This window comes from Perissodus microlepis, chromosome 14, assembly GCF_051167445.1.
Source record: "Perissodus microlepis isolate ML-2025 ecotype Zambia chromosome 14, ASM5116744v1, whole genome shotgun sequence".
Lineage (NCBI taxonomy): Eukaryota > Metazoa > Chordata > Actinopteri > Cichliformes > Cichlidae > Perissodus > Perissodus microlepis.
In genome coordinates, this window is record NC_140474.1 from 8,124,773 (window position 1) to 8,149,468 (window position 24,696).

The 24,696-nt window shown below is 40.2% G+C and overlaps 2 protein-coding genes across 6 annotated transcripts in view; both read right to left on the reverse strand.

The window, feature by feature from the left end:
* Window positions 1–5,102: 5,102 nt before the first annotated feature.
* Window positions 5,103–9,137, reverse strand: mlnr (motilin receptor). Its single transcript, XM_084950855.1, has 2 exons — window positions 8,372–9,137; window positions 5,103–5,519 (listed from the first exon to the last, which is right to left on the reverse strand). Exons 1-2 carry the CDS (start codon window positions 9,135–9,137, stop codon window positions 5,212–5,214), a joined length of 1,074 nt encoding a protein of 357 aa, XP_084806981.1. The 3' UTR covers window positions 5,103–5,211.
* Window positions 9,138–12,448: 3,311 nt separating this feature from the next.
* fndc3a (fibronectin type III domain containing 3A) overlaps window positions 12,449–24,696 on the reverse strand; it is a 48,036-nt gene continuing 35,788 nt past the window's right edge. For all 5 annotated transcript variants that reach the window (XM_084950238.1, XM_084950237.1, XM_084950240.1 and 2 more), the window contains 12 exons: window positions 22,705–22,843; window positions 22,086–22,154; window positions 21,835–21,953; window positions 20,707–20,812; window positions 20,295–20,470; window positions 20,032–20,145; window positions 19,800–19,949; window positions 18,798–19,144; window positions 18,069–18,278; window positions 17,607–17,773; window positions 15,924–16,048; window positions 12,449–14,969 (listed from right to left, as the gene is read on the reverse strand). In XM_084950238.1, the coding sequence (XP_084806364.1) occupies window positions 14,646–14,969; window positions 15,924–16,048; window positions 17,607–17,773; window positions 18,069–18,278; window positions 18,798–19,144; window positions 19,800–19,949; window positions 20,032–20,145; window positions 20,295–20,470; window positions 20,707–20,812; window positions 21,835–21,953; window positions 22,086–22,154; window positions 22,705–22,843 (2,046 nt within the window). In that variant the 3' untranslated portion in view covers window positions 12,449–14,645. The remainder of the gene's footprint in view (window positions 14,970–15,923; window positions 16,049–17,606; window positions 17,774–18,068; window positions 18,279–18,797; window positions 19,145–19,799; window positions 19,950–20,031; window positions 20,146–20,294; window positions 20,471–20,706; window positions 20,813–21,834; window positions 21,954–22,085; window positions 22,155–22,704; window positions 22,844–24,696) is intronic.

Below are 24,696 nucleotides of genomic sequence, written 5' to 3' on the forward strand. Positions count from 1 at the left end.
CTTTAGGCAGTATCTACTCTTTAAGGGAACAGTATTACATTCATTGTGTTTTCGTTCACACTTTTGGCTTTTGTTATTTGCATTGTTGAAACTCTATTTCAATATGCATGACATCACTTTGAGTACAATAATTTTATTAGTTCTTATTTATGTAGAGATGGTACATTTGCAGCATTCATTTCATTGTTATTATAACTGGTTACTGTAATGTACATAACAAAGTCACAATAAAATAATGTGATATTTAGAATCCACATATATAATTTCCTATATGCCTGCGTATTGTCAAAACAAACAATGGCATAAAATAGCTCTATATAGCATTACTATCACTTTGACCTTCAGATCAATATTTTGGCCTTGAAAATCAAAGGTCAAGCGTGACATGATATTTTAAATCTTTATATAACACTTCACTTTATTTTAAATATAACCCCTTTGTAAAATCATTTTGTCTATGCGCTGTTTACCAATCTAAACAAGGATGTTAAGAGATCATAAAGAGCACATACAAATATCAGCAATCACTTTTTGACCACTCAAATCCTCAGCATATCCCTTTTCCTTCCCCTCCTCTTGATGCATTCATAGTCCAGACATAGTGCAAGTTGCAATCACGGTATTGAAACATCTAACTAACTCCAGAAGAGGAGCATCTGTAGTTGTTTAGACATTACACCTTTTTTAACTAATTTCAAATGCAACTTTTCAAACAGCTCAAAAATCAGCAAGAGAGGAAGTTGAGAAATTATTTTCAAAGATAAATAATGCTTAGTAAAGGAGTCTTGCGTGTAATGTTCTGAGTCAGCTTCGAATTTTTAAATAAGATGCTGAATCTGATGCGTTGCAGACTGTTTTTGCAATATGTCTTGTAAAACAAGAAATTCAGAGGTTGCGTGAAAATGCTGTGCAGTTTAGTACAGGCTGGTTAGTTTGCTATATTGTGATTGAGTTTAAAGTACTGCATTATGTTTGACTACTTACATCTAGTGTACTATTATTAGGTTACATCAAGGGTGGCAGGAGACATCTCTTTATATTTAAGGAGACGATGCTGATTAGATTCACCCACTTAATTCTACTTTTTATATGAGCTTTATAGTAGTGTAGGGAGTGGAAATAGTTGATATATTGGCCTATATATATTTTTTTTATTTAATTAGTTAAAGCCACAAATGTCAGAGTAGCAGCACAGGTCAGCTGATCACAGCATGTACACAAAAATCTACTGGAGCTCACAAAGCAAACTGGTATGTGACTTATTCCTAAATAATTATTTTCCTTACATTGCACGGCTCCGTCTGATCTTAAGGTTATCACACCTGCTAAATCCCACATTAACCCCTGAGCCCCAGGAACATCAGTGCAGTTTGTTAAAGTAAATGATACTATTTTGCAGCACCGTAAAGTGGGCTGAATTAGATCTTCTGGCATATTTCACACCCGTGCTCTAAAGTCTCTCAGTTGACCAAATGTTGAATACTTTTTAGACACTTAAATAGACATCAAGTCTATAAGTCTATAAAATTGCAGCCTCTAAATTGTAGGAAACTACCCTAATTTGTAGAAAGAAGGAGAGTATTGACTCTTCTGTATGGAACATGGCTCATTACACAATGGTGGCTGTTTACAAAAGGCTTTAGAAGATGAGGTGATTAGTAAATTAAGGTTCGTTATCACTGCCATTAAAGCGCCGTGGGAGTGCTTGGTGGTTTGTAAAAGGGAAAGTCGTATTTGTGTTTGTTGTGTTACTGTCACCCAGCTGTGACAACAAGAGCACGAGGGTAGCACTGCCACCCGTCTAGCTCGTCATGGCAGCAAAACATGATTGTGAATGGTTGAATTACCCGAGCCATTTCAGGCTTTTATGTTCACACAAGATAAAATGACTAACACCCCCAAATACTGTTGGTCACCAAATTCCCTCGGCTCTCCATTATAGCAGCTTTCAGAGAGAACATTTTTTGGGTACAGATGATTGACCTCACAGCCAGCTTGGGGTGGCAAAAGCTTTCTCTTTGGGGAGGCGCATGGAGAAAAAGAGATGGCATTAGAGAGCAGTCTACCTAGGAATGAAGCCAGAAGGAAAGATAATGAGCCCCTGCAGGCTTTGTGGAAAGACTAGTCCTGCAGAGCCTGCTCCTAAATAATCTCCATTTTTGCACAGCTTTCCTGTAGCCACATGCAAAGGTCAGTAGGCATAGGGAGCCAAACAGGAAGTGAATGCATTGCTGATAATTTGTGGAAATGAGGTAAAAAGGGAAGCTGATAAAGATTTCTTACAGGGCAAAGGTGGAAACCAGGAGCCCTTAACTCAAACAACATTGTTTATGTAGTTTAGAGCCATCTAAATCTCAGGAAATTGCTGGAAATTGCATATAGCTTTCACACACTGTCTGTCTGAAGAGCAGTATATTCTGGCTCCCCCTTCTGGTGGAAACTACCTTAAATGATGTCTGTCACTGGTATCATGAAATTGCAAATTACAAATGAGGCAGATTCCCCTTACAGCATGCAACATTGAGTTTTACCTTTCATCAGGGGTTGCTCTGGTTTCCTCTGACAGTCCAAAGATATAGATGATAGCTTAATTTGTCATTCTAAATTGAAAATAGATGTTTAAATTAAATTAAATTAAATTACTGGTCCTTACCTTTTACCATATGAGACAGAAAAATGCATTTAGGCTGCTGTAAATCGTTATTACCAGGATGCCCTAAAAACTCCCTGAAAAGACATCAGCTGATCCAAAATGCTACTGCAAGAGTACTGACAGGGACTAGAAAGACAGAGCATATTTCTCCTGTATTGGCTCCGTGTTAAGTCCAGAATCAATTTTAAAATCCTGCTCCTCCTCACATACAAGGTCTTGAGTAATCAGGCCCCATCTTATCTTAATGACCTTATAGTACCATATCACCCCATTAGAGCACTTTTCTCTCAGGCTGCAGGCTTATTTGTGGTTTCTAGGGTATTTAAAGGTAGAATGGGAGGCAGTGCCTTCAGCTTTCAGGTCCATCTTGTGTTGCACCAGCTTCCAGTTTAAATTTTGGATACAGACACCCTCTCTACTTTTAAGATTAGGCTTAAAACTTTCCATTTTGATAAATCATATCGTTAGGACTGGATCAGGTGACCATGAATCCTACACAGTATTACACAGTATTAGGTCTAGGCTGCTGGGGGATTCCCATGATCCATTGAGTGTTTCTTCTTCAGTCATTTATGTGTGTTTATACACCTCTCTGCATCAATTATTAGTTATTATTTCATCTCTGGTTCTCTTCCACAGCGTGCCTTTGTCCTGTCTTCCTGTCCTGCCGCCCTTCCTGAGTCTATTTCTGCTGCAGGCTTCTTTCTGTTAAAAGAGTTTTTCCTTTCCACTGTCGCCAAGGTGCTTGCTTATAGGGAGTGATATGATTGTTAGGGTTTTCTTTGTATTATTCTAGAGTCTTTACCTCACATTATGAAGCACCTTGAGGCAACTACTGTGATTTGGTGCTATAAAAAAAATTGAATTGAATTGAATTGAAAAAGTACATGGAATGAAATGCTGTGTGGATGGCTGGATGTGGCTTTGAGAGGTCACTATGACTATAAAAGTGCTATAAAAATGTGATCTCATTTCTACTTAAAGAAGAAATGTCAGGTATTATTCTGTATTAACCATTCAGACAAATCCCTACTTACATATTTGCACAATGTTCGAGGTTTGCTGATGAAGTAGACATCGCAGCCTTAAAAGAGGAATCAGAACAAAGAAATTGTATATGTCTGTGAGTGATTTGAGGCGGTGTAAAGAACGCCACAGGGAGGTGTTGACAGCTCCAAACAAACCACTCACATCTACTCTCTTCATTATCAGTAAAGAAAATAACCGACAGAGGAGCTGCGCCTCTTGTTGATCTTTCCCCAGGTGATGACACGATGGTCTGTGCGATATAAGGTCATTCAGCTTCAGCTCCTCTGGTTAAAAGATGAATGGTTCTCTGAAAAAAAAAGTGTCATGGGGATGAGTCAGCCCACAGCGACTATGTCTCTTTGTATTTGTACAAACCGAGGGCCGATGATTCATAGGCAAAATCATGACAGTTCCTTTTAGAGAACAAGATGTATGATAGACAGAGCTAAGAATAAAAATGGGTTTATTTTATGCTTAAGACATTGTTCAGGTTGAAATATATAACTTTGACATTACCTTTCTTTCCACAGAGTATGAGGTACAAAAGTGTGCCATTTCTAATCCAAAACCCCAAGAAGAATTGTACAATGTGCCAAGATTATGCAAGTGGAAGCAATAAAAGCAATAAGCTCCGCTACTGCTGACAACCTAATATCTTTTTTCCTCTTTGAAATACACTTAGAGCAGCCATTACTTTGAATATGGTGATGTGGGGACATTGCCTGCCAGTGTAAATCTAACTCAGGGTCCATTTAATATAATAGCCACGTCATCTTACATGTGATGACCGGCACGTACACAGACCCAAAGCCTCAAGACTCAGGTGGTATCACACACACAGACAGCAAGTGCCCCATTTTCATACTAATCTGCTTTTATCGAATGTATGCTCCATTAACACACACACACACACACACACTCCATACACAATGTCAGATCTGCTCATCTAATAGCCCTCAGCTAATAGGTTTCATTTTTTGTGTTTTTGTTGTTGTTTTTTTTATTAAGATAACAGTTACTCACCATTGATTAAACAAATCTTACAGCAGACTATAGTTGGCTACAATTAAAAATTTCACATGAACATTCAGATGTGGCAACCTTCATTGGTCATTAACAAAGAGAGATTACTCGGTACTTGTGAGCTGAAATGAAAGAGCTAGAAAAACGTGTAGCAGCGCACAATGCAGAGGTAAATACCTCTGCATGAGGGGCGTATGACTAAGGCAGGAAGACTGCAAATGGACTGTAAATTGACAAAAATGATAATGCGACATGGCAGACCATCATCATCATCGTGTGTCCGTGAACAGAATGTCATTGAGAAGTAAGAAATGTGATTTTTGCATTGAAGCGCAGCGGAGCGCTCAGCCCCCCCCGCCTCCACCATGGAAAAAAAACAGAACAAACATTTCTCCTCTACGAGCCTTCTCGACTCCTAACCCCCTGAACTTTAAAGAGACCTGCAGATTCCCCCCTGGCAGTGAAGTCAAACAAGCTTGTAAGTGCTCATTATGTGATGACTCCTCTCAGACCCCTGTAAGGCTTTCATTCAGGGTGGAGATGTGATCTATTACGCAGAGCTGTCTCTGGCCACAGCGGGCTTGCCTGGGCCGCTGGTGCAGCAGGAAGAGCCGCTTGGCCGCGGCCCTGTACTTCCGAGACATCAGGTTATAGACGACGGGGTTGATGGAGGCGCTAAGGTAGCAGAGAACCATGGAGGCCATGTTGAAGTTCTGGCTCAGCATAGCTGTTTCGTAGTCGTCCACCTGGGCGAAGAGGTTTCTGCCGATGTGGTACGGCAGCCAGCAGATGATGAAGGCCAGCACCACCACCACTGAGAGGGAAAGTTTGGAGGGATAAATTAGTTTGATAAAAGTTATATAAGCAGACAGGTATCGCTCTCATTGTCTGTGCAGCAAGCTGAGGAAGCAGCTTATGTGTTTTTTTGTGTTTTTTCACATACAGAGCACTAAATGGCCATGCTTCAGACTATTTATCCCAGCTTCTTATCAAGCACACTGCTTCTCGTAGTCTTTGATCACTGGCTCAAAATCTGCTGGTTGTTCGGGTACAAGATTGAAGACTGGGGATGATAGAGCACTGAGGAGGCACTAAGGAACTGTCTCCTATTACAGTTATTTTTAGCTGACTGTGGACTCCTTTAAAAACAAGTTAAAAACATTTTTGTTGATGTTATACTGATTTATTTTACACTAATTTATATACAGCAGTCTAACTTCCTGTTTTGTCCTGATGATGAGGTCAATACGCAGGCAAGCGTTAATGACTGCCTGCAGATAAGATTTGCCATAACATTACTGAAGCATTATGGGTCTCCATAAGTCTCAGCACATAACCGAGTGTTCCAGACGAGTGTTGTAAAACGTTGCTTTAGATATGCATCCAGTGTTTCTTTAGTAAAAAATAAGGCAACAAAAAAGAGAGAGTTTCAGCGTTTATTAGTTAATTATTTTTACAGATATGCCTCCGTTTGTTTTCTGATTCCTGCCCAATACACAAGAGACATGAAGATATTAGCAGGTATGAATATAATATGTCTTGAATATTTGTGAATGAATGAGCAAAACTTAAATATGTGATTGGAAAAGGGGAAAAAAAACATCTTTAGTTCTAAAAATAGTAAAATTCTCATAACACTCAGCTACTCTGCTTCATTGTGTGGGAGTAGTTGGATCAGATTTTATGAATGGCAGCAATCATTTCAGATTGGTGCACTGATATATCTGATGTGTTACAGCAAAGCCTTTTTTTCAGTAGACCAAAATAAAAATAGTACACACAAATATAGAAAACTCGTGTGGCAAAAAAAAGTATCCAACTTACTTGGAGTAATTAAATTGTGTTCATGTTGAGCTCATTTATAACGAGAAGCTGATTAAGAAAATTGGTTTTCGGGATCTTTAAGTATCCTCAGATCTGTGGTCTACGCTTACCCTTGACATTTGTTAATGACCAGCGGCAATTACAGCTAAATCAAAAGAGCTTCTCTCCTTCTTCCCTGAAGTGACTGGAGACTGTAATTGGCTCCAACAATGAAGTCACATTTTTACGTAAGCAGGCCAATTAGAGCGCATATGCAGCAGAAAGCTTTGCCGAGAAGAAAACACGCCACAAATCCAGCAAAGAGCAAAGTCAGAAACAGTGGGTGAGGTAATCACTGAGTCACCAGTATTGATCACGAAGCCCCTGCAGAATAAATTACTATAAACTTGTAATGGTGGAGCAATTTCTGTGAAGACCGTGATTGTTTGTTCAATAATAAAAATAGAAGTGGATGTAGCTCACATCGGCCTAAATATTCCTAAATTAACAATGACAGTTATCCATAAATGTAAGACATTAATTGTAGATTTAGTGTGAGACTCCTGAGATGTTAAAAAATGAAAAAAAAAAACCAGGAACCTTGCATGGAATTTTCCAATAAGGCTGATTCATGCAGGTCCCTCATGGTGACGGTCCAATTTGGGATTCAGTGGATACAAATGGCATTGTGTTTGATGATGTGAGCTCTGCACAGTGTATGCTCAGCTAATGAACAGCATTTAGATCCTAATACATACACCATGATTAAACATTTAGTTAATGTGGACAGGCCTGGCCCGGGTCTTTAACTGTAAAACAGTTTCCTGCACAGTCTACCAGAACTGCAAATTAAAGCAAATATATTTGCAGTGGCAGGACGTGATTAGCTCCAGACAAAATAAAGTAATTAACCAGCTGGTATCAACAGCAGCACACATGGAACCAGCTTTTTCTTGATCAAGACAGAAGTAAAACAAGAGCAAATGATATATTTTTAAGGTGAAACTACTGGCTTTTAAATCAGTTCACCGACATGTGTGGCAAATGCTGTGGCAAAGGCAGTGCAGGAAAAGAGAAAACCTGAATTCAGACTTGTCCAATGTGTCTGCTGTTTGGCCTCAGCAGCAATAAAAAGGGAGACTGATGATATAAACTGATGCCTCCCTGAAAAAAGTTTTTTTGTTGTTTGTTTTCTTGTCTGTCCTGAAAGGTTTCACTGAATTTGGAAAAAAAGAGCAGCTCCCTCCTCCTGTAATCAGCTGTAAAATCAACAGAAGGTTAAGGAGCTGGTCTCATTTAAATGAATTTAGGTGTTTTTAAATGATTTGGAGACAGTTACTTCAGGCTGTTTTGCCCTGTTGTTGGCCCTAGACAATGATTTTTACATGTTTTGTAATTGAAATTCAAACACCTTTATATATTATTGAACAAGCACTTTTGCACTTTTGATGTACTTATTTTATATGTTTTGGTTGGGAGTGTTTTTGTCTGTCTGTCTTGGTGAGGATGCTCTTGCAGCATAGCTTTATAATCCTAAGAGTTATTGTATCGTGGTTAAATAAAGTTATATAAAAAATAATAATGCCATTACTCTTGAATTTAAGCAGATTGTAGGAGCAACAGCAGATAAAGCAGAATTTGAAGATCATGGAATACATTAAATGCCACCGTTTTGTGCGAAATCAGTGATAATTATTATTTAAACGTTTATCTCCAGATGGCAAATGTGAGGCTGAGTCACAGTGCTGGAACAGGTGGCTGTCTAATTCTTAAAAATCTCTCTGATGTACAAAATGTGACACTTTTAGAATCTGCATACCAGAGATATATACTTTCTGCATTGATGCAAATGTTGTTACTCACCCAGGATCTTGACTGTTTGCCTGTGTGGCCTCTCTCGGGCCAGCGCACAGGGGCCTTGCAGGTCATTTTTGCTCTTCCATAACTTGCACCCGATGGAGCCGTAGAGAAAGATGAGGCAGAGCATTGGGCAGAAAAAGTATGTGGTGGACACCCAGAGCATGATGTGCAGCTGTCCCGAGATGATGGCGTAGTTGGTGTGCTTGCACTGCCCCGTGTTGTAATCTGGGTGTGTTTCGTTGTCATACTCGACCCCTACCAAGAAGAGCGTGGGAGCTGCAGAGACCAAGGCGAAACCCCACAGGGCAAAGATGATGTACTGGACCCTGCGTCTGGTCACCACCGCCTTGCTTCGGAGGGGGAAGCTGATGGCCAGATAGCGCTCGATGCTCAGTGCCGTGATGTGAAGGATCGTGGCCGAAGTGCAGCCCTCAAAGATGTAGTGATATAAGCGGCACACGACTTCCCCAAAAAGCCAGGGCACATACTTCCACAGGCGGTACAGATCAAATGGCAGGCACAGGAAGATGATGAGGTCAGAAACTGCCATGCTGGACAGATAGAGGTTGGTGGTAGTCTTCATGTCCTTGAAGCGCTGGATGATGAGGATGGTCATGGTATTGCCTGTCACCCCGACAATGAAAATAAGGATGCAGATGACAGTGACAGGGATGAGGGTGGAGGTGGGGAACAGGGAACCCTCGTAGTGGTGGTCATCTATGTTGTCCATGTCCTCTGCTCCACCAGCATGAGGTCTTGACCAGGGCATGCCAATTTCATTAGGTTCTGGCACAGTAAAGATCAAAATCTGGCTTCAGTGACCCACTGACAAGACAAAAATTACACATTAAAGAACCAAACCAAATGCTGTAGACTTTTCATTACTGCAGACATAATATGAATACTGAATTTGGATAAATCATAAATAAACTCACTGCACATAATAAAAATGCCACAACGACACTTGACGGTAATGAAAATGCAGACTGATTTTAAGCATTGCACCACATGTCAATGAAAAATATAAAACTAAACTCTAACAAAAATAAATACAAGATTTACGCAAAACAACATAATAAATAAAGCACTGCAGGTTATAGTAAGTCATGCAAACCCACTAGTACGATACATTAAACTTTAAAAGGAAACTTAATGGTGTAAAATAATTTTTTGCTGGTGCTGTTACCTTGCAAATGGAGAGATCTTTCAAAGTTGAAACTTTTTGCAGTTCCTGTTGTGGTTCTGTGTGAGTCGAAGGAGAGCAGCGGTGGCAGGAGGTTCGCATTGAAGTGGCAGAGCCTGTCCTGGTGCTCAATAACTGGTTGAGCTGTGAGAGATGAAGAAAGGAGCTCCTCCTCCACAGCACCCTCAGGAGTCCAGGAGTAACAGTGTGGGTGTCTGTTGTTTGTGTGTGTGTACCTGGGTAATCTTTATAATCAAATGACAACAGGACAGATGATGGTAAAAGGCAAAAGACGAAAGGAAACCCCCCCCCCCCCCCCAGATTGAGGATGATATTATTCTGGATTGAACATGAACCCACAAGACATAAAGATATAAAAATTGCTCTTAATTCAATGATTCATGCGACAGTCAGTGTGCGTTTGCTGAGCTGTTCGGAAGTAGTGACTGAAAAATATGTTCTTTATCTGCTCCGCTGTCCACCAGCCCCATCTTTCTCTGAGTTAGGTATCATCTCAGGCTTGTTCTAACAAACCTTAAATTTCAACAACAAAGGTGAAGAAGGGACAGCGAAGGGTTTTTCTTCTTTGACTTTTCTGCTTAGTTAGGATTTTTAATAGAAGAATCAAAACTTTAACTTGGGGTGACCTCCAGAGGGTATTGACCTCAGTTCTTGACTCCACGTCCCACTAATCCATAAGGTTTAGAGACCGTTTCAAGGCTTTGGAGAGTGCTGATAAGTATGAATATTAGAAAACTGCTACCTCTATGTGAATTGAACTGTCCTGATTCTTGTGGAAAATTACATTCCAGAAGTTAATTGCAGACATGAGAGCAGAGGGGTACTTTCACTTCCTGAAACACCAGTTTTCTGATATTTCTTTCAAGCTAACATTTATCCCCACGCTGCTTCGCTCTGTTGGTTCACAGCCACCACATCCATTACAACTCGATGAACCTTTCAGAAAAGAGACACACTGACACAAGGGTGTATTTGTGTGTTTACACTGAGCTGGCCCATGACCAGATGAACCAGTCGGACCTAAGAAAGGGTCAGTGTGAAGCTCTCTCCTCTATCATTGTTTGCGCTGTCACAGGGAGGCCTCGTTTGCTTGTTTTGAAAGGGTTTCCAATCCATCTTTCAACAACAGCCAATGTTGTCCACAATGCGGCAACCGAGATGAGTAAGCACGCTTTCGCCTTCATTAATTACGCCATTTTTAGTTGTATTGCTTAGGTAGGTTTGTGCAGAGAACAAAAAGTCTCCCATGCCCACAACTTCACATACTAGACTGAGCTTCAGTGTCCCTATTATTATATCTTATGATGTTTTATATGATAGAATTATAAACATAAAAAAATCAGGACGTTGAAGAATGTTAATAAACTTGTAATCTTTTAATCTTTTTAATATTTTCTGTTTTTATATTTAGCTGTAAATACCGTCGCCAGCCATTTCATTAGAGATGTTAACATCTAATCAGCCAATCACATGCCACAATCTCAATGCATTTTGGCACTGGGGTGCTAAAGTTCAAACTGAGTATCTGAATAGGGGAGAAATGTGATTTTAGTGGTTGAACGTGGCATTATTGTTGGCGCCAGATGAGCTGGTCTGTATTTTAAAAACTGCTGGTCTACTGGAATTTTCTCACACAATTACGTCTGGGGTTTACAGAGGATGATAAAAGAAAGAGAAGAGGGTATAAGCAGGGAGTTGCAGCTCTCTGGGCAAAATGCCTTGTCAGAGGTCAGAGGAGAATGGCCAGACTGCTTCTAGCTGACAGGAAGGCAACAGTAAGTCAAATAATCACTTACTACAGCCAAAGTATGCTGAAAAACATCCCTGAATGCACAGCGTGTCACATCTTGAAGGAGATGGGCTACAGCAGCTAATAACAGAAAAGCTACAACTTACAAAGACTCACAAAGCTGGATGATAAAAGGCTAGAAAAACATCGAATGGTGACGTTTTAGTTTCTGCTGCAACATTCAGGTCAGAATTTGTGCTATGGTGTGGGGAATGTTTTCGTGGCATATTTTGGGTTCCTTAGTGCCAAGTGAGGATCTTTTAAATGCCACAGCCCACCAGAGTTTCACTGATGAGCACGCCCTTTTCTTTATAACCACAGTGTAGCTGTAATCTTCTAATGGCTGTTTCCACAGAGACAATGTGCCATGTCACAAACCTCAAACAACCCGAATCTGGTTTTGTGAATGTGAAAAGGAGTTTGTGTACTCAAATTGCCTCACAGTCACCAGACCCCAATTTAATAAAGCTCCTTTGGGATGTATTGAAATAGGAGATCTAACAAATCTGCACCAACTGTGTGATGATGTTAGAATGGGCCAAACTCTCACGAGGATTGTTTCCAGCATTTTGTTGGATCGATGCCACTAAGAATTCAGGCAGTTCAAGGCAAAAGAAGGAGTCTGAACTGTTATTTCGACTGATCGCTCACTCACAAGGTGTTGCTACAGTGGATGGATCCACGTTTGTTTGGGCTTTTATTTTTGTCCTTTCTGATGCAGCCCTCCTAGGGATTGGTGTATCATCCAGGCCTCTAACCAGTGAATATATTAACCACTACACTATTCAGCCACTAAGGAGGGTATAGCAATCTAAATATAGTCCCTTATAGCTTTTCCCATAATTCTGCTTCTTTTTTGGATGTGGCTAGAACAGCATTGAAATTTAGATTTTCACCCTTACCACCAGAGAAGCAGCAGTTCTTTACTGACCAAATTTTTATAACCATAAGGATATAAAGAAGGGTGTTGAGGTGCTCTTTCCCTCCCTCAAACATAAGCCAGTCGTTCAGAAACAAGTGCTGCCAAAGTCATGTTGTGCACAAATAGGTAATCAAACACTCATGTGTACAAACTTGAAGCAGGACAAAGAATTATAAATCTTTTATTGTGCATGGATCCTTTGTAGATATCATGACTATACAGATACACTTTAGATACATATCTATGATTATACATTTTTCCCATAACGAACATTGTAAAGTGATATGTCTGGTAGTATGTATAGTATAACAAATTTTCATTTTGGAATGTACGGTGTATGAGGTAACTGCAAACATTAAAATTACATAAAAATGGTCTGTTTTGTGCATATTTTACTCATTTTTGTAGCATTTTGTTAATCTCCCCAGCCAAAGGTAGTAAGCCCCCGGGTGAAGAGGTGTTAAAATGGCACGCTTTGCAATTGCTATCAAAAATAGGAATTTTGAATGTTTTTTCTTCTTCTTTTTTAAATGACAAAGAGGAGACATTTGTAGAATGTCTGAAGGACCAAATCATGTAATTATCCAGGATGTTTTGCAAGGTACCTGCATTTCATTTTGAAAGTTGCAACAGCAGTTATCTGCCCAAAACCAATCACTAGACTCTACAGCCAGATTACGACTGAAAACTCAGCTTAGCAACCTGTTACAAATACTTAACACACAGAGAAAAGGCAAATTTAGATTCACAGGAAGTACATGATAACACATTTTGTTTCAGCTTTCAATGATTCATGACAGGATTTTTTTCTTCTTTTAATGTTCTGAAGAGTATTAACTTATATTACTTCAATATCATAAAAAAATATACTTCACACATGTATGACTTGAAAAAAAGAAACCAAAATAAATTTAATACATACAACTACTTTCCATTTCTCTCATGATTATACATGTTTACTAAACACCAAATGAATTTTGCAAAAGTAAAATGAAACACATTGTAGTGTTTTCTAACACTAAAAGAAAACCATGAGAACTGAAGAGAAATTAAGAAAAACAAATCTCCCAAAGTTTTTTTCCTCTCCAATTAAGGCCTCTGAAACAACTTGTGATATTTTTCCCTCTGGTTTTTTTTTTTTTTTTTTTTTTTAAATCCTTTTTTTATTTATTTACTTTTTTCATTTTTGCTGATTAGCTGTTTCAGTGACATGTCATGTGATTCAACAACTTTTAAAAACACCCAAAACACATGAAGGGCTTTCACAATCTCAAAGTGTGTTCTATAAAATGCATCACAAGACCAAGACGCAGTCAGTCTAGGTTTTCTTTCACTAAGGTGCAAAATCAATTACCGGGGAGAACGAAATAAAACAGAACATACGAGAAAGCATACATTTTTTGTGCTGAACAACAATATCTCAGAGTAAAGCAGCTGCATGATTGTAAAAACAAGCTACAGTATAACTATATGATAGTAAAAATAATTAGAATTCACTGTTAGTTTGGTTTTTGTTTTCTAACTTTATACTGAGCATTTTTTTTCCTCAAACTTACAGATCCTTGTGTCTTCACTGTACAAAAATATACTAACATTTCTCCAGTCATTTTTGCATCCTTAACATTCTGAACATCAAAAAGGTTGGAAAGTGCTAAATGAACGTCCTACTAATGTGAACAAGGTTAACTCTTCAGATTCTTCTTTCCCTAGACTTCTCAAACAAACTCCAGCATGGGGAATCACGTCCCTTCGTGTGGCCCTGAGGCCCTCCCAGCTGTGTACCGCAGTGGCACAAACTACATACAGTAAACACATCTGGACACACCTCACTGTGCAAACACTGGCCCACCAGGTCCCAGGATCAAATAGCACATAGGTTTACACCTACAGACTATTTTTGGAACACATCTATCAAAAAACTGTTTCTTACTGGACACTTAAATGGAAATATAAATAATGACTATTTCTATACATTTTTATATATATGCGCCATTTCTCCCCAGCCCTTCCCCAAAGCAAACCCTATCCCTATGCTTTCTGAGTTCCTTTTGCACAGGAAGCTAATCGTGATGGATTAGGCATTTGGACTCAACAGATACCACAACCTTGGAGCGGGGAGACAGAGGAAGGAGAGTCAGGAAGGTATCACAGGTGCCAAATGAGACGTTACATCCTCAATTTATAACTTCCATTTAGCGCCCACTCACCCGCCCATCCTTCTGCTGCGCCCCAGTTCGGCTAATGCAATTACTCCGTTGAAACTGGAGAATAGTAAGTACAAAATAAAGAATACAAAACAACAGAGAGACAGAGGGGCAGGGAAGAGTAAAGCTATAACCCTGAAGCTGGGGGTGCAGACTGCTCATTTGATGACAAAGTATTGGATGACAAAAGCGATGAGGATGGCAATGACGGCAAAAACCATGAGGATGAGGAAAGCGCACTGCTCGTCGCTCAGGCTCTGTCTGGCTCGGGTGGACTCTGTGCCGATCCTGGATCCTGAGCTGACCGCGCTGCCGGCCAGCGCTGCATCATTCCGCTGGGAGGAGAGGGTCACCGTGGGGCTGTAGGGACCGCTCAGCTCCGGGGCGTCCTGGCACTGCCTGATAGCACATACTCGGAAACGATAGTCACTGTTGGGCTGCAGGTTCTGAACATGGAAGGTTGTGGCAGAGCCTTTGTAAGCCTGAGAACAGGAGAGAGGAAGAGATTAAAAATAGTATATAAAATTATAGAAAACATTTAAAGAAGCTGTACTGACCAACGAAGATGAAAATTCATCTTTCTTACTGCTTCTGAGTAACTTCAGTGACAGAAATAATGAAAATACACTTGTATCTCTTTTAAATTTTATTATTTTTCCAATTGACAGAGTATTTTTGATTCTTTTCATTAGACTTATCCTGTTTTTCCGCCTTGGAAGACGTGGAAAGCCATCTGCCTCAGCCGTCTGTCCAGCTGACACACCCACAAGTTTTTAGAGGACCTCGTGAACCTGATCTGCTTGGTTGCCGTAGTGACACTTTCTTTGATTCTCTTTAATGAGTGAACAAACGCTTCATTTGAAGCCTAAACTTTAATTAAGCCCACCACATAAAATCAAAATTAAAAACAATTGCACACAAAATTACAGCAGAAGGAGGATATGAGCAGTGTTATTTAAATACTGGATGTCAAACTAGCAGTGATACAAAAATTACTTTCTTAAATATGGGCTTTGAATCCAAGCCACCAAGACTGACAAAGAGGGAAACAAAGGGGGATGGTAGCCATATATTTCAGCTTCCCGATTCAATTGCCATATATGATGTGGTGAGATTAGCATAAGCCTGCAGAGACCATTATTTCATGTTAACATGGCCACAGGCCATTGAGAGGGATGAATGTGGTGGCAGGGGTTAGACACCTGGTATACCTCATGGATCAATGACCTTTGCATAATGGGCAATTTAAAGCCAGCAGTGAGTAATACAGAGTGCTGCAAAGCCACAGCAAAAGCATCAAGGCCCTGGGATCCATCTGTATCCCACTCTGCATAGAAAAAGGCCACTGTGATGAATGGTGGGTCACATGAAGGTAACACAGAAGGACATAAAACACAAAGGAGGGGTACGAAACCTTAACACGACAACATCTGTACCTGTTTAAAATCTGAATTTCCTATCATACACTGCAAGCTGTAGATTACTGGGTCCCCCTTCATAGGCGGCAGGGCCTCCCACGTGACTTCGCAGGAGTTATCATCCAGACGCTCCACTTTAGGGGCTGGAGGGTGAGGTTGGAAATGAAAGAGGGAAAACAATGAGCTGTGATGAAGACAAGCAATACAGGCGACTACTTATTTAACTGCTTTAAAACAGACTAATAGAAATGTAAAAAAAAAAAAACACAACAACAACAACAAAAAACAACAAAACATCACTGACAGCATTAGAAAGGTACACACATGTAGACCTATGCAACACCCTCTGCATCAAAAAAAAAATTGGGCCAGTGCTAAAATATCAAACACTGCAGTCAATCCACATGGACTCCCATGTTAAATGGCCAGCTTTAGAGCATTTAAATACATGTTTAGAGCCTGACACAGTTTCCCCTTGATGGCAACTTTAATGTGAGTGAAATATCTAACCAATAATCAATCAATGCAGTCTTGCTGTGTGCCTGTCCAAGAAGTCTGCATCAAATTGCACTTGAGTTTTGAAGATTAAAATCTGGTACTAGTTAGCAGCCATGTGTGTTTGCAATTAGCACCATTTATAACAGTAGCCTGCTTTGCAAACTGATCCAAGTCCTCCCTCTGATCCAAACATGGTCAATTCTGGCTACTCAACATCTGGCTTCATTTAAACACAGGTAAACTGAACTGCTATTTATCTTAGATTCCCTTTGAAGGGTGGTACATTACTGCAATGGAGATGTGTAAAAAGGCTTCTCTGGATTAAAGTAACCAAAACACCATTTGAAGTGAACCCCGCATAATGCGTATTCGACAAAATAACAGGATGTAGCTTTGTTGACAAAATAGTAAGAGACATCAAAGTTCCCAAACACTTTTCAAACATGAAGTAAACTCCCACTTTGAATGAGAGCTTTGGGGGGATTTCTGAAAATGGAGCTCCTTCAGACACTCCTAGCTTTAATACGAGAGTACTTGCTTTTATATGAACAGTGACTCAAGCTGATGGATAAAAAAGTGCATTTTAGAGAACTTAATGTGACTGTTCCCCATTAGCAGAGTACCTAACTGTGAGTCACGCTCTTCCTTAGGTAGGTGGCAATTTGAGAAAAAACAATAAAAAATACGTGGTTGTACTGGACTGGCTGAAAGTGGCCTGGTAATGCGTGAAGAGAGGGAGCGGCAAGTAGCATTTTAGTCTTTTGTGCCTTTGTGATATCAGACGTTAAACTCAATGCTGAAATGGCTTGTCTAAATTCAAACTGTCTATATTTGAGAGTCCACTTCACTGTGTGGGGAGACCAGTAGTGTTGAGTAACACTGACAATCTGGCACATGACTGCTTGATTCAAAAGAGGTGCCGCACTGAGAATAAAGCCTACATCCTCATTACTGACTTCAACGCGTAGGATCAAAAGAGGCTCTGCAGAGGCTGGCAGAGACCAGACCACAGAGTTGATCTACACGACTTTTGATGAGAGCAGGCAAGTGAATCTCTGGCAGTTTGGTCTAACTCAAATGCAAGTCAAGTTTGGGTCACCTCAGGTTAAAGGATGAGCACACAGTGTCAAGCAGTGAGTGTCTGTAAAGATAGTAGGAACTGTTTAATGCTTAGGACAGAAAGAAAAAAATGTGGCACTGTACCTTTCAGAGGAGCTGGAGGAGAACGTGGGGTAGTGAATGTGTAAACATTGGAGAAGGGCCCTTCGCCCGCCTCATTAAAGGCCTGGATGCGGAACGTGTAAGAGGTAGACTCATTAAGCCTCTGGACTTTGTGTGTGTGGCATGGTCCTTTATACAAGGATATAAATCTGCAATGACAGGAACATGGAAAAAGAGAAAGGATTTAATGAGCAAAGGATAAATATTAGAAAAAGCAAATGGCATGAGTGACTTCTCTATCTGAAAGTACAGAGTGGCAAAAGGCATATCATCAGTTCCTGTCTCCTTCTGCTTCCAAGGCAATTTTGTCTGCTGCTTTATTTTCAATCAACCTGCCCTTCTGAATACAGTTATCTGCAGCTTTTGCTCAAACTCCAGTCTCCCTTCTTATTGGTTTATCTCTTGTCAGATCGCTTTCTCCCACCTGAATAATGACAGACTAACCTGCCATTCTTGTCCCCCATGTGCAGCTGATACTGAAGGGCATCTGAGGTGGCTTTGGCTGGGCCGTCACCCCACTTGAGCCTGAGGGTCTGGTGGCTGAAGGCGGTGCACTCCAGGCGGGGGGGCTGTGGGGGCAGGGGCTTTGTCTTCAGCTTAAAGGTGTGACTAAAGGGGCCTGCTCCCAGGCTATTAAGGGCTTGGATTCGAATCCTGAAGAAGAAGAAGACATGACACCAGAGAGATGGAAAGGTGTTGTAAAACACTGCAGTGACAACAAGAGGACCTTTGTCCTTGATTTTATATTTTCTGTACAAATTCACTGAAAGTTGACAACAAATTCACTCATCTCAGTCCCTCTTAAAATGTTAATCCATGAACTCTGTCTCGTTTAGAATAATAAAACACATTCAAATATCCAGCCAACAAAAAAATGTTTGATGTCTTGTCTGGAACCCAACTGCTTTCTAAACAGTTGCCAGCCCTCTTCACAATAGACAAGGTTTACAGATGTAACCAATTACATCTGCCCAAGTTGTCCCCTTTGACATCTTTTGGAACAAAGCATCACAGACCAAGTGAATCTAAAAGCGTGGCGTGTACAATTTGTATCACATGTTTTTCCGCATGAGCACTGAGACATAATTTAAAAACTGCTCTTTCTGCCTTACATCTGGAAAGTTCTTAGTGGTGTAGCATAAGTACGATGCTACCTTTAAAACTTGCACCAACCTGTAGCTGGTGTCAGGCTGTAGATTTTGGATGACGTGTTTGGTGACCGGACCAACAACAATAGGTTGTCGCTCTCCGATGTCAATCAGGTAGGAATTGATCTCAGAGCCGTGATCACATGGAGGGTCCCAGCAAATACCCAGGCAGGTGGACGGAGAGTAGACCGGCTGTGGCCGGGACTCACTCTCCTCCTCTTCCTCATCTTCATCCGCATCCACTTGAGTATCGTAACTTCGCAGCTCAGACTCTTTGAGCACGTATATGTTGCTGACAGCAGCAGGCACAGTGCAGGGCGTCAGGCAAAACACTGCCTCGCTGAAGGGACCCACACCAGCCACGTTCACAGCCTATTAACAAGAAACAAGAGTGCGCCCAAGAAGTTGATATCAAGTACCACTTGTGGTGTGGAAGAACACCTGTGCAGCATTTACGTTTGACCACAAGATGGAGTTCCAATGTAAACGTAAACAATTTTACTCTTCAGTCAAGAATATGCTAAAAATTAAATGCACCAAACAACTATCCAAATGATAACATCCCCAAAATTGGAGAAAACCTCAAATGATGACATTTAGTAACGTTGCAGAAATTATTACAAGTACTGACATTTAAAAAAAAGAAGAAAAAAAAAAAAAAAGAAAAGAAAAGAACTATTCCACTCCGGCAGAAAGTGGTGTCTCAAAGGATAAGAGAAATAAGAGAACTGATGCAGAACAGTTTCAGTTATTTCCTACTGTGCTGGCCTAGTCAGCTTTATGTTCTCAAATTAAATTAAAGTTAAAATTATTCATTTTACTGGGAGTCCTTCTGATTATTATGAGATTCTCAGAGAATATATCACACTTAAATAAGGTCATAAGATAGCATAATAGTCTTTATATAGTGAAAGATGATGTATAAATTCTGCTTTAGACTTTTATTTTAACCATGGTGAAGACTGAAAAAAAAAAAAGGGGGGGGCTAGAAATCGAGAAATAAAATCGTAAATGATGAAGCACTCACTTGCACCCGGCAGAAGTAGTTGGTTGCAGGCAGTAGGCCTTTCATTTCATGACTGAGGCCTGGTCCACTATAACAAATCTGCATGCTACCCTCAGCTGCTCCCCACTCCAGACGAAACTCTGTCACCGGAGCTCCATTACAAGGAGGGGCCTAGATCCCAAACAAGAAATGAATGAGGATGATGCATACGACACTCAATTTTGAACACATTACTTGGGGCAGCCAGTCTTACCTCCCAGCTCACAACAACACAGCTGGAGGACTTGCATGTGGTGGAGGGAGCTTTGCACTGCTCAGGGGCCCCGGGGCCAGTCGTAACCTCAAAGCGCTCCGAAAGAGGGCCAAACTTTTCACATGAAAAGAACAAAACTAGTTTATACAACCAGAAATTTCCAAATTACACTTTTAAAATGTATTTATTGAGACTGTTCAAAGCACACTGCGAAAAAATAATTAAATCCCTTGCAGCGTTATTCAGTATTAGTAGTCTCTCACCCCAGCCTTGTTTGCTGCCTTGAGCCGGAAACTATAGGTTTTGCCAGGCATTAACCCTCCTACAGAGCAGTCCAGCTCTGGACCCTGGTAAACCTCTTTGCTTTCCTCAGACTGTGGCCCGCTCATTTCTATACTGTAGCAAGAGACTGGGCTTCCTCCGTCTACCTGAGGGACACCTAGGAAATTTGTACAAACAAGTATTTATAAAGATCAATACACTTTGGGAGAAAAAAAGAAGCACTGTCCAAGAAAAATAACAGTGTATAAACAAAGCTAAAATGCACAAACAGCAAAATAATAGTAACTGTACAATCAAAGATTGGTGCTTTGAGGTTTGTTCACAAGACTAAATGCATCAACAGAAGCCAGAGATGCATCCCACACAGATCTAAGTTGGAGAGGAATGACTCACCCCAGCGCAGTTGCACCTCCCTGGCTTTGGGCTTGCCCACCAACCGAGGGGGCTGGCATTGCCCCGGGGGCACTGCGGGAGTCTGGACCTGCAGGGTCTCTGACAGCTTGCAAGTAAAGACAACACACGAATTAAGACCCACAGAAAATAACAATTTCACACTCTTGACTCTCTCCTCTTACAAAACACACAGGACACAGATTGTCATTTTAACCGGCTTATCAGACCGACTCAGGCTACAGCAGTCCGGAGAGGAGACTAATGTGAATGCATCGATTAAAGGACACGAGCATACAGAAAAATACGCTGTCTTTATGGGTAAAGTTAGACATACTGCCTCACAAGTGAATTATACACTCAACTTCTGTGACAAAAGAAAAAAAAAAAAAGCCCATGTGAGTGTTATGTCACATTGCGCTGCACCAAAAAGCAGGAATTCGCCACCATGACTCATGTTTCTTTACCAGCTCCATCTTGAATAAACGCATGCACAAACAGCTGATGAAGAAATTAATGAAGAGCGTCTGTGAACTGAACTAATTAAGAAAAACATTCTCTGACACATGCAGGGAGGGTTAATCGATTAGCAGGCTTTGTCTTGTACTTACACACCAGGAAGCATAGTCTAATATCCAACATAAGCAACTGACTGAATGACAATTTCCTATTAAAACTTGCCATAAATAGATTACATATCTAGAATCATTTGTGTCAAATAAATCAAATCATCACTGTCTGCTTACTCACAACACTTTGAATAACAGCTCAGAAATGCATCACTCATAACCAAAATAATAATAATAATAATAATAACAACAACAACAGGAAAAGGGGCTAACACCTAGTGTGATTCTAAAAGTTTTTATAAGATAAAAAAATGTCTGTTACATTTTTTGTTTCTAACAGTAATCTCAGTCCATGTGTATGCAAATCATTTAAAAACCAAAACCAAAAAAAGCGTAACAAAACAAAAAACACCCAAAAAACAACAGCCATATCTTACCCTCCCTTTTCTCCCTGCAATCAAATAAATATGTAACTGATGCATCAAACTCTGAATTCCTGTGGTGAAACACAAGGCTATGTGCGCAACCATGTGCACACGTGTACTGACGTTGAATGACTCACCGGGCTCTGCCCCCCCTCGCTCATGCAGTAAACTCGCGTCTGGTAGGAGCAGCCGGGCTTCAAGCCCTCACACACATGTTCCAGAGCTGGCCCCGAGTACACCTGCCCCCACGGTGAGCCTAAGCGGAAAAACATAACAAAAAACACACATGCACGCACACACCATTTTAATTACATTAAAATTATTTCAATAAATGAAATCATGTATTATTAAATTATGTAAATTATTACTGTCACCATAAGGAACTTACCACTTGTGCCTTCAGAAAGCTCCACAACATACTTAGTGATTTCTGAGCCACCATCATCTTTAGGGGGTTCTAAATTTTAAACACAAGCACATAATTAAAATAATTATTTTTCTATATAAATCATTATGTCCCCAAAAGGGTTGACTACTTATCCACCTGAAATATATTAATTCATTTTAAAAGTGTGCTATGAATCTACGAAATTTGATTTCTGATTTCGCCATTAGAATAATCTCAGATAAAGCATGATTGGCCAAGGATGTTGCCTTGTTTTTTCTTCTGAAACTCATTTTAGTGCACAGAAACATTTGAAAATATCTTCACAACTGCAGACATGTTTTTTAAATGGCATTTTGAAATCTGGAAGCACAGACACGTACAGCGGTGATGGATGTGTTTGTCCAGTGAGGTGTGTGTATGAAGGATTCATGCTTATGTCTGAAGAGAAGAGAATTGTCAATCATCTATAGTACAGACAGCCTGGGATGTCATCCGTCACATACGTCCAGGCAGAGCTCAGTCAGAAAAATGAACTTACAAACCGGACTTGCCAGGCTGTCAACTACATGAAGAGTGAAAGGTTTTAATAAGTCAAAAGGGCAACTAGTAGAAAACTTACCCCAGGCCATTTTGAAGCTGTTGGGCAGGACTCTTCCTCTGATGACAGGCTTGAAGGGACAGCCAGGTATATCTGGTTTTGTGATGAACTCGACCACCTGGCTAGGGTTGCTCTTGCCCTCTGAGTTGTATGCCGCCACCTGGAGGAGGTGCAGAAATGCACAAATAAATAAATAATAAACTCCTATCAGGAAATTAATTCTTTTTTCCCCCTAGGTAGTAAATGAGACCAAGTGTATAAAGATCATTATTTTTCCCTGATAATAACCACCAACCAGATCCATGAGACAAAGTAAACAGTATGCCTGCAACTAAAATGGCCTCAGGCAAATAGCACATTATGAAAGAGATGACTCTGCAGAGCTTGTGGTGTCTAAACAGGTTTTATTTTTGTCAATTCAAAAAGCAATCATGAAATGAGACAATAAGCTTTATTGGGATTTGCATTTCTCTGCCGCTTCTGCTATAATATCGAAATCTCTGTGAGCAAGCTGAGCAGCGTTCATCCACGTATTGTACCAAACAAACCTGCACAGTGCATAGCCTGCCTTCGCAATGTGCAGCTGGAAAATTGGAAATGAGGGAGTGAGGATTTCTTGAGATGGCTAATGAATATTTCTATCATTTAGCCATATGGCGGCTTGTTTATGTGATACTTTTCTGACAGTTTCATGCTTAGCAATGCTGTGGTGTGGATTCGTATTGCCATGTGAGTAAAGCTTATAAATTCTATTACCAGTTTATTAATTAATTGGGATTTCTTGCTCTTGAAACACAGGGCAGAAAAATAGCACCTGTTACTGTCACTTGCTGCAGGAAAATAACAGTTATTATGAGAGGGGAGACACACTGAACACCTGTGATCTAGAGCAACTGCAGTTTAGGAGTACAGCTACTTAGCTAAACTGAATATGACACAGTTGTTAAATACAGTTGTATGGAGGAACTTATGTAATAAACTTTTTTATAGGAAATACCACAAAAGCAGTTCACCTGAATTAAAAGAATGTCTTCTATATGTTTTGTCAATCAGCACTGCTGCCTCTAGCACCAAAACCAGAAACCCACCACTTCCTTCTGAGGACAACCAGTGTAGTAGAAACAACCACAAAGATGGTTTGGGGAAATTGGGCAGGTGTTTATATGTCTGAATGTCTGGATGTCTGCGGTGAAAATGCTGGGCAAAAATGATATTTTTAAAGATGGATTTGAGCTAAGAACTCACTAACGTCACAGCTGAGGTGATGCCATCTCTGAGAAATGTTTAGTTTAACAGGGCACAGTAAACCTCTTAAAAGTGGGCTCTATATCTTTCAGGCCTGCTCAAACAAGGCTAAACAGCATTTTCGTTTAGAACATTTACAAATTGCTGTAATCAATACTAAAACAACAATGTTTACAGGATATGGAACTGTGTTATAGACAAAACTCATTTAAGACGTCTAACACGCTACAAATATTTAGAAAAGCTAATCTTACAGATTTATTGAACACACACTATTTTATATAAAGATATGGATCATACATCTCAAGCAGGCGTCACATCTTCAGTTTAATTTCAACCACTTATTAATCTTTGAGCTCAAAACTCTTTAGTAAACATTCAGAAATTAAATAGGAGACTAATAATGTTGGGGAGAATGGGAAAGACTGGGAATCTGGGAATGTGTGAAAGAGAAAACTATATAGGGAAGAAGACACAGGCAACTATTTGTCCAAAGGTTCTAACATTACTGCCGGCCCAAAAAACTTGTGTGGCTCAAACACTTTGCACAACTAGCTTCTCATTGGCTCTTCCTGTTGATGTTGTCAGCTGCCCACCGCTTTGCTAGCAGAATCTTGCAAAACAGATGACTCACAGGGTCAACATTGAACTCAGCAACTTCCCCGCCTAAAAGCTGTTCCTCTCCATACACACTCCACAACCTTGTTTTCAAATTCATTGGGACACTCAATAATAATAATAATTATAATAATAATAATAATAATGAGC

Excerpts from the sequence above, each read along its gene's own strand:
- mlnr (XM_084950855.1), bottom strand. The coding sequence starts at position 9,137 with ATGCCCTGGTCAAGACCTCATGCTGGTGGAGCAGAGGACATGGACAAC. Across the intron at positions 5,520-8,371 it reads GCAAACAGTCAAGATCCTGG|TGGTGGTGGTGCTGGCCTTC; the intron begins GTGAGTAACAAC and ends TTTCCCTCTCAG.